We start from the raw sequence: 9934 nt of genomic DNA, 5'->3' as shown, positions 1-9934 counted from the left end.
CCTGCTTATTTTGTCAAGGCTCTGACTGGTTTTTCTCACACAACACCCATGATACGAGCAACCCACCAGCTGCAGGGCATGATGATTCGGCAGGCAGTGCGGCAGCCTTGGTAGTTGTAAGGCCATGGGTAGTAGCCCAGGAGAGGTTCGCAAATCCTCTGGCACTGCGTGTAACTTCGCCTGCATTCAATGCAGCACACACCTAGGTGATCCAGCATGGGGTCAAAAGCCATCCCTTCACCTTCCAGCTGCTGAAATACACAATACTGAGTGTCATCCCGGTGCTCTCCTTCTCAGAGAATGTAGAATATACCAATGCTTCTGTCAACCCTAAGAAGGGTAAAAACTGAAATCCTGGTCCTGTTGAAGTTAACAGAACCCCCACTAACTGACCCATGCATCTTCCTTTATTTTTTTTTTGTTCTTTTGTCTTGCTCCATTTGGTAGAAATACAGAATTGGTGCAATGACCCATGTAAAATGGAAAGAAACAACATAGAATCATAGAATGGTTAGGATTGGAAGGGACCTTAAATATCATCTAGTTCCAATCCCCCTGCCGTGAGCAGGGACACCTTCCACTAGACCAGGTTGCTCAAAGCCTCATCCAGCCTGGCCTTAAACACTTCCAGGGAGGGGGCATCCACAGCTTCTCTGGGCAACCTGTTCCAGAGAGCTCTAACATCATTACTTTTCTTCTATAGTCCTTGTAAAAGATCCAGCAGCAGTAGACTCTCCAAGTTTTAAAGATTAGTGATGGAAAAGATTTCAAGACAGTGATCTGGGTCTTTTATGTAAATGACAGTGTCTGAAGTGTACGCTGAATATTTCTTCCCTGTCTTTCAGTCTGCCTTTTTTTCCCTCTGCCACACTTAGGTGCTTTGTGGACAGTGAGAATTCTGCCTGTTCTGTATCTGACAGTAAAGAGTTTCGTGGAGCAAGGCATGCATAAAATATGTAAAAGCAGGCTCTTGCTGAAAATTCCTTTCCTGCTTTCTGGGGAGAAAGTAACCTGGATATTCTGCTTTTTGAAACTCACGTGTTCCTTTTCCATTGGTGTTATTTCAAGAAACGCAGCAGCAAAGAGCAAATGCTGGAGTAACACTTAGCTTTTTACCTGAGCATTTTTCATTCAGAAAAGTGGCGGCACACTGAAAAGGTGAGGCACAGAAAGGTGCTGTCTCTTCTCTGGGCTTGTACAGGACGCCAGTGACAGCTTGGTGTCATCTGGGCCCCCAGTGACCCGTTCCCAGCCCTGAGAGCGAGGAGGGTGTCGTTTTATTGGGCAGGATTCATCATCCCTGAATTCAGATACCTGCAGCATGAACTTCTACACCTGAGCTCATCAACCAGACTCTGCTCATAGTGGGTGAAGAGAAACAGCTCTAGGGAGGATTGATTTCACCCTACAGGAAAGATCTACAGTATAATTAATGGTCCTTTTGAACTGAATGAATCGGTCTCTAAAGAAAGCTTGGGTGTAGGCATCTATGCAGTAACTGCTAGTGAAGGTGGGTCCTGCCCTGCAGGCTCAGGGAAGTCTGGTGACCATATCTGACTGGACGTTCTCCATTTGGCCCAAGGACCCTATGGCTGGAAGAATGGACCCATGGCAGCTGTTTTGCCTCTGCCCTCCAGAGACAGGGCAGCTCAGACCCCATGGACCTGGTCACATCAGGAGATGTGAGAAGTTACGTTTCAGTGCTGCTGCTGTTGTACTGACCTCGTGAGAGAGTCGATTTAGATCCACTTTATTTGGAGTGATTAATTTAAGTTTAATTAAGGGATGTCAACTCGGCAGAACGCTGTCACACTATAATGATCTCCTGCTGTTGCATAAATGTCAAGTCAAAGCTGGGACTTATTTCCAAAGCAGGAGGCATTTATCTTGCGACAGTGTTGTATTAAAATGACTTACTCCTGCTGCACCAAACGGTGGGTGTAAATTGTCTGGCGCTGGTGCAGCAGACTGGAAGGTGCCTGCTGTACAGTCAGTCTTCCTGCAGCGCGGCAAAGGTGTTGGGACACAGCGGGGCGGCTCCTGCGCGCTTTCTGTGGGCTGCTCCGACTCAAAGAGCCAGAACAAGTCTTGCAATAGTCATCCTCCACCCACTGTTGCTGTCTCAAAACAGGTTCTCCTCTGTAGTTGTTTGCTAGACTAGGGCCGTTGACACTGACAGAGAAGAGGCTGAGAAAACAGATATATTTGGCCTAACCCAAATCTCTTTGCAACCAGACACTACTATTGCTTTCCTCTGTAGTAGTCACTTCTGATACCAATTTCTGTTTGAGGGCAAAGTCTATTTCTCACTCCTGGACTCTGTTTTTACATTGTCTGTAAATGATAGGGGTCAGCTGTCTGATCAAGACCAGCTTTGGTTTGTTTTCAGAGGATGCTATCCTTGTCAGATCTCTCTAGTGCTGCTTCAGTATGGACCTGGAAACCCTGAAAAGCAACTTGGCATCAACTTGCCTTAATCTTACCGCCTCAAGCACTTGTGCTTGTTTCAGGCTGAGGTCTAATGAAAACTGGGATAAGGGAGGGAGAAAGAAGACTGAGGGAATACTTTTTTGAGCTGCTTAGATGTTTTTCATTTCAGAGTCTTAATTTCAGAGAAAAGCTGAACAGGCAAAGACTGCGCAGATTAAAAACCAAACCAAAACAAACCCAAGAAACCAACTCCACATCACAAGTACTACCTGTTGACAACAGTCTCGGGCTCTGAAAGAAGATTACAGTGCAAATACTTACATTATATGGATTGTCTGGATTAAATGTTTGATCGGTTTCTTGTTCCATTGGCCTGGTTTCATTAGACTGGTGATCAAGCTCTTGAGTCAGCTGCGTGGTGGGTGACCTGGTATTTACTTCTTCAGTAGCAGCTTCCAAGTCTTCTGTATCAAAGTTTGATTCTGATTGGCGTTTGGTTCTCTTTATTTCTCTCCTTGGATTATCTGAGGAAATAATCACAAGAGGATAATCTTATCTTCAGTGTGTCCTTGTATTTATCCACACATTATCTAAGGTTTCAGTGATTTCTTTAAATATTAAAAAAGGGGAGGGTGGGGGACAGAGGGGAAGACAAAACTGTGATGGCAAACTTGATGAGCACCGCCATGGTTGCTGCTTGCCTTCCTGTGTTGTATCTACAGCCAAAGGGGTGTGGGACTATATATATATAATGTATAGAGATATATATGTATACACACCCCCCCGCCTCTTCCTCCCCTTGAGGCAAAATGGGTGTAAGGAGATTTGTTGGATTTTTTGGACCCACCCTGTGATCACTGATGCTAACTCAGCAGCAGCTGCCAGCACTAGCAAGACCAGCCATAGACATTCCAATTTTTTTTAAAGTGCTTGTGTGACAGGCTGGTGCCCTGCTCCCAAGGGCGTTTGGTGAACCTGGTGGAAGTGGCTTCCCCACAGCTTTGTTCTTTTGCCCAGTGGGATATGCAAGGTCATGAGAAAAGTGGAAAATACTGGCAATTTGGATCCACAGGTGCTTTTTTATTTTCTCCCCTTCCCCCACCTTCAGTGTTCTAACATTTGCTGGACCAAGGAGGAGTAAACCTTTTAAAGCCTTTCCTCTCCTCCCAGGCCTGGAAGTCATCTGGAGAAGTTCCCATTTCCCTGGTGACTCCTGAACAATTTTGCTAAGCTTGGCTCTGGGTGATGAGAGTACTTCGGTCCTGGGAACTGCCCCCAGGACTTCAGAAACTTCATCCACCAGTTGCTTTGATAAAGCATCTCATCCTTTCCCTCCACTGAAATCCTCTGGAGAAGCGGGATAGGAAACAGGACCAGCTGTAGCTAGTGTTCCTGCTACCTGGTGTCAACTGCATAAACATTTTGGGGGATAGTTTAAGCTGTTGTCTTGTCCTTCTGTAGAAGAAGGCTCACCTTTCTGGGAACGTATCATCTCTCACAGTAAATCACCCACGTGGGCTATATAAATTGTCTGAGGAAATACAAGTATGGACCACGTCTAGGAAGTGTGGATAAACTCCAAACCTGCAATATCAGCACCAACCCATGAGGGCTTGGGAAGACAGGCTGGGCAAGGGAGGAAAGGATCCTGGTTTCCCAGGTGTGCAAGTCTCGGGGGCAAACCTGATTTGGGGAAGGCATTTAGATGAAGGGAGAGATAACATGCTGTTCAAATAAAACAAGTGTTACCTTTGGGATATGTTGGTCGCAGCCAGAAAATTGGAAGATCCCCACAAAGCTCTAAAATTTTGGGGCTTAGGAAACTCTTATGCTTGATAGGCTCGTCTGCAGCCACCCAGATAAGGGAGTTTTCATCAAATCTCACAGGCATGATTTCATCTTCCTGCAAATAGAAGAGCATAAATCTTTTGCTGCTCAGTGAACAGTCGTGTGCCTGCTTGCTGTTAATTCTTCAGCAAACTGTATAATCATCCACTGCAGCTAATACCCAGCATCCTCGTATTTCATGGATGTGAAGCATTTGTACTGAGCCAAAGCCTGAGTAAAGATTGCCACCACCAAAATGAATGGCAAAACTACTGACAGCTTTGCTGGGGCTAAGATTTCACCTGTCTCTCTCTTGGAAAGCTTCTGCCCCATATACAAGGACTATGTGTCAGAAATCTTTCAGCCCAAAGCAGCAGATTTTCAGGTGGTAGAAACTGTGAAGATTTACCACCTTCAGCAAAGCAGCAATGAAAGAATACCAGGTAAAAACAAGACCCTAATCTTTTATCATGCCCTGTTCTCACTTGATGTACTCCCAAGATATAACTGTATTTACAATGTGGGGGGAGGAAATTCTTGTTCAGAAGTTTTAGAGAGGATTACAGCTTGAGAACTGCTCCAGCTTCCAGTTTTAAGTCAACGTGATCAGTCTGATTAAAGGTCTCGTTTGGTAAAAGCAATTCAATTGACCAGAAGCTGGAAGTGTGAGTTAAAGGAACCTGCCTTTTTGAAGTGTACCCCGCAGGTTTTTGGTTCATATCTTCAAAGTAATGTAGGAAAATGCCAGTGATTGATTCTTTAAAGTTGTTAGTTCAAAGTATTATTTTACATAAAATGTGTAAGTATTTTATAGCAACAGTGAAATATTAAAAGAGAACCAACTTGTGAATCATGAAACCCAGTCTGATTTCAAAGTTAAAATTCTAAATTGCTTCCATAAAAGTCATCAAAACTTGTTATATAACTGACTGGTTCAATTTATTCTATTGAGTTGTTGTTCCTTTAATGTGTTTATTGATTTCTTTTGTAGGTCTCAAGTCATTTAAGTTCGCTATCCAATCTGTCTAGTGAGAAGTGCTCTTTATTTATATTCTCCCACTTAAGCTTTTATCAGCATCAGAAATATCTGAATCTAGTTTTCAAAAATAAAAATATCCTTTGTTTCTGTTTGAGATGATCCTGACTTGTGAGCTGGCAGGTTTGAGTATCTATAAAAGCTTATTTTAATCAACGTTTTTATAGGCAGCGTTGGTTACGATGAGTATTGTAATAAAACAGCATATGCGAAATTTCTCCCAAATACACACGTAGCAGAGAGAGGACTTGCTCTAGAAAAAGAAATACTACTTTGCCATTCCTGTTGTACATCTAACCTGGAAAGCCAAGCAACAGGGAAAGGTCAATATCCCAATGGCAGCACTAAGTCAGCTGCTTGTTTTGGCCTTGCTGCACACAATTTATTGCAGCAGTTGCGTAGGTGATGCATCTTTGGAGAAGATGCACAGAAAGGAAGACAAGGAAACAGGTTTACTGTAGCCAGCTAGAAGATTATAAATAACTTTTTGACTATTGTAGGATAATGTCTTCAGGACTGTGACTTTATTCTTACAAAAAGATGAAGAATGGAAACCTTGACTTCAAGCAGCAGTACTCGTGAAGTCAAGAAACCCAGCCTGCCTTTAAAATAAGGCAAGGTGGCAAAGATGTAGGTCTCTGCCTGGCATTTGTGCAAGATCCCTTCCCCATTATGGGGAAAATCCCTCCAACTTCAGGAGACTTTGTAACATCGCTGGTGCCTTGCTGTTTGGATTTAGGGACCTTTTTTCCCTTCATTTTAAAGTAGATGTTCAGTAATCACAGCAGCGTTGCAGGTAGGTGCAACCTTAACAGTGCCTCTCTCCCAGCTAATTGCATCTGCTTTTTTCTTGGGAGCACAGCCTGTTTATTGACTACTTCAGAGGACCTGAGTGATGGAGTCTTTGCTTCTGCTCAAGAGTGTTGATAGAAATCTCCTGGGATCTACCACAATTGCTCTTTGCATTGACTAAAGCAGCTGCTTCTTCCATGTTCTCCTTTCCAGCCTGTGCACAGTCTGATCTTAGGCAGATGCTGTTGTCACTGAGGTCTCATGTGGATCTGGTAGAAATTGGTCTAAAGCTTCCACTGCTCCCCAGTCTGCAGCCTCTCACGATGCCCTTGGACACAGTGACACCTCTGACACCAATCTTTGCTTTTCTTACCTGTCAGGAATCCCTACCACTATCCACAGTGGCCTTCAAATGTCATTTTTATTTGTATTTAAATATTGCTTTAAGACCTGCTCTGTAGAAAGATTTATTAAAAAAAAAAAATAATTAAAAAATTACCCCTTACCAGCTCAGACGAGAGGCTCGCTTTAGTCATAGCATCAACTTCAGGGACGTGAGCTTTTGGCTGAGCTTTGATGTAACACTTTTCTCCTTCAGCAAAACGGATTCCAGTTATGCCCTGCAAAAGCAGAAGGCAGGGGGTTGTGTGCAGCCCTCCAGCTCCCCACCACCCCCAGGAAAGTACTCGAGCTCTGCTAAAATTGCCATGGAATTCTTAGTCTGAAGGTTAAATCTTATTTAAAACCAGATGCAATAAAACACTCTTCCCTCATCATTTTAGCTTTATGATTTTGATCAAATGGGTCTAGAAGTTTTCACTCGATTTCTGAAAGATGGGGGTGTTTTATGTAAGTGCTCCCATGCCTGCTGGAGACTACTTGCAGCAGCTCTGGTAAGGAGTGAATTGACACAATTTGAACTGTAACTTAGCACTTAACGTAGGCAGCCTCAAAATTGTGTTTGCTGGTGGAGCAGTACCCTTATGACATACATGCCCAAAAATATGGGGGCAGCTTGGTCCAATTTATACATGTAAGTGGCTGTGACAGCAAGGGGAAGCTCGTGACAGGGAGTTTGGTGCAGAAATATGTATGTGGGACTTCCTTCATCTGGCCTATGAGGGTGAAATGCAGTTGCCTCAAGCATGGATGTCTAGTTGTAAGCAAGAGAAGGGTATCCCAGCATCTCCAGGGGGCTGAAGGTCTCCTGCAAGTCCAGGGTTGTATCTGCCAGCTCCTTGAGCACCAACATTTGGGCAGGGGAACCTCTAATTTCTGTGTTTCTGCTGTAGGTTTTTGAGTACCCATAAAAGAGATCTTTTACGTGATGAATTTAGATACCTTGTTGTAGACTGCAAAATTCACATGGTTTTCATAGGGTTGCGTGAGCTCCATTTGACCACCTAAACATAAAGATCTAGTGCTATTCGAGATTTGCTGGTTTTCTGCCTAGCCTCGAGCTGCCAGGCTGTGGGTGTCCTCATGACCCCTCCTGCCAGCATCATGGATACCACAGGCATCTAGTGTGGCTTGAGACGGACAGTACTGAGGCGCCCGAGTCTCCTCCTGTGTGCCTGCAAGTCCTGTACAGTTGGACATGCATCCATCAAAACAAAATGACTAATTCTAAAACAGTGAGAGGGGGGATGGCTGTGCAGGGATGGGTGCACAAGGGAATGAGACTTTGTGGTGCACTGAGCCTGCTAGGAGCATTCCAATATTGCCAAGTCCAGGTGTTCACCAACCACGCAATCATTCGAGCGGTGACAGTCAATCCAAAGCTGCTAATGTAAATACTTGGCCTTTGGAAGTGCATCTCTTCAATTTCTTTCTCCTTTCTGTGTATTCTTGGCTCAAAACCCAACTAGCTTCATCTCTTTGCTCTTGCTGAGCCTGTCCCTGGCCCTCTGTCATTACAAGTAGGCACCATCCCTGGAAGGTGCCTTCAGATGGTTGGTGTTGGGGGCTGATTTCTGACCCCACCAGCAGCATGCATGGAGGCAATGTGAATTTTGCATCTTTCTAGTGGGCTGGTGCTTTTGTGCAGATGTGGAATGGTGAAGGCAAATGAGAAGAGCTGTTGTGGGTGCTCTTATTCAGCTGCTAATGATGTTGCTATGGTGATGTTAATGAGAGTTTCATAAAGGCTGAGCCACAGCTGTCAGGAAAGTTGGAGTCCTGGGTCTCCTGGAGTGGATTTGTTTGTACTTGCTGAGAAGCCAAGGAGGTGAATTTCCTCGTCTTTCTAGATTCTGCAAGGGGAAGGTGGCTGCTCCAGAAGCCCTGAGCAACTCTTCCTGGCAGCAGCACCTTTCTTTTAGTTGCTGCTTTAACTTACAGAGGACTTGGGTCTGAAGTTGAGTGTTTTGCACCTGTGAACGTTAATTGCAGGATCTGGGCCCTGTAAATAGGTTTCTGCAACATCACGTAGATGTGTCTTTAGTAGCTCAGTGGTGGTGCAGCTCAGTGAAACACTCTACCCAAGCTGTTGAGCTCTTCTGAGATTTGGCATTTCTTAGTCCAAGCTCTGTGCTGAGCAGCCACAGCCAAGTTGCTGGGCTACCCAAACGTGTTTGCTGTCAGCCCAAGTGGCCCAGCACCATGCATTTGGTGCATGAATTCATAAGCTCTGCTAAATGCCTCCATCCTCTCCCCTGGGGATGAACCCAGGCCAAGCCATGGAGAGCAGCTCCCATCCTTGATCTCAGGGCTGAGCAAGCTGCCTGGGTCCAGTGCTGTATGGTGGTCTCTCCTTGGCTTGCTGTGTTGACCTACGCTCCTAAAACAGTGATGTTTTGGGGAGGTGTTTTATCCAGTCCAAATCCTATGAAATCATGCAGGGGCTGTGTCACAGGCTGAAAGAACCTTTTCTAGCAAGACCCTAAGGGCACATGTTGTAGCATCTATTCAATGGTTTGAAAATGCAAAGTGTTATGTGGAGCCAAACCTGATGCAGCCTAATCCACACTGTTTTCCAGAGTGGGACCTGGCATGGCCTATCCCCAAAAGGCACTTAGACTGTTTTGAAGGAAACTGCCTCTCTCTTGCTGTGAAAACAAGCTGGGAGAGCGTGGACACTTGTGTGGATTGCTGGGGGCTGGAACCTGAGACACACTGGGGCAGAGAAGTTAGGGCCAGGCAGGGTATCCTAAGAGTCCAGTGCTGGAGCATGTTACATAAAAGACAAGGGTGGAGGTACTTACAATCTGAAAATCATGAACTTCAACAGCCTCTTCGCTCCCACTTCCCGTTTTGAATGTCTCTAAGTTGTTTGCAGCATCTATTTCCATCGATCCATCTTGTACTTTTCCATTAATGCTCATGGTATAGTGAACATTGTACACCTGGAATCAATAAAAGAGCAGTAGCAGACATCAGTAATTGCTTATTGCCTTCCTCCTACACCAGGTGATGGGTCAATCTGACTGTCATACCCTTGCTCAGCTCCTAACTTTTATTTCTGCAGGCATTTGATAACCCTCCAACAACCAAGACCACCATACTGCAGTACTTCACCATCAGGGCAGGCGGGCAGTGGAGCAGGTTGCCCAGAGAGGTTGTGCAGTCTCCACCCTTGGAAGGTTTCAAGGCCCAATCGGATAAACACCTGAGCAACCTGCTCTGACCCCACAGCTCACACTGCTCTGAGCATTAGGTAGGTCTAGAGACCTCCTGAGGTCCCTCCTCCAGGGATTATTCAGTTTTACTTCAAAAACAATGTGAGGTGAGTCCATGTCCATGCTCACTCTGACTTAAAAACCTTCTAGGTCATATTTTAGGAATCACTTCTTATGCTGGCATGATTCCCAAAGGAGAGCAGGAGTGAACAGCCTACTCCAAAGGAGGCCA

General features: G+C 45.0%; 1 protein-coding gene across 1 annotated transcript; it reads right to left on the bottom strand.

Moving 5' to 3' along the window:
* Positions 1–26: 26 nt before the first annotated feature.
* Positions 27–9429, bottom strand: CNMD (chondromodulin; the record flags this gene model as incomplete). Its single annotated transcript, XM_010177043.1, has 5 exons — positions 27–251; positions 2752–2954; positions 4180–4333; positions 6592–6705; positions 9289–9429. Coding segments are annotated over 5 exons (828 nt in total), but the record flags the coding sequence as incomplete, so codon positions are not given.
* Positions 9430–9934: the final 505 nt, after the last annotated feature.

The sequence above is a fragment of the Antrostomus carolinensis genome, unplaced genomic scaffold, assembly GCF_000700745.2.
Source record: "Antrostomus carolinensis isolate BGI_N321 unplaced genomic scaffold, ASM70074v2 scaffold31061, whole genome shotgun sequence".
In the NCBI taxonomy this organism is placed as follows: Eukaryota; Metazoa; Chordata; class Aves; order Caprimulgiformes; family Caprimulgidae; genus Antrostomus; species Antrostomus carolinensis.
This window is presented reverse-complemented; position numbering and strand designations above follow the sequence as displayed.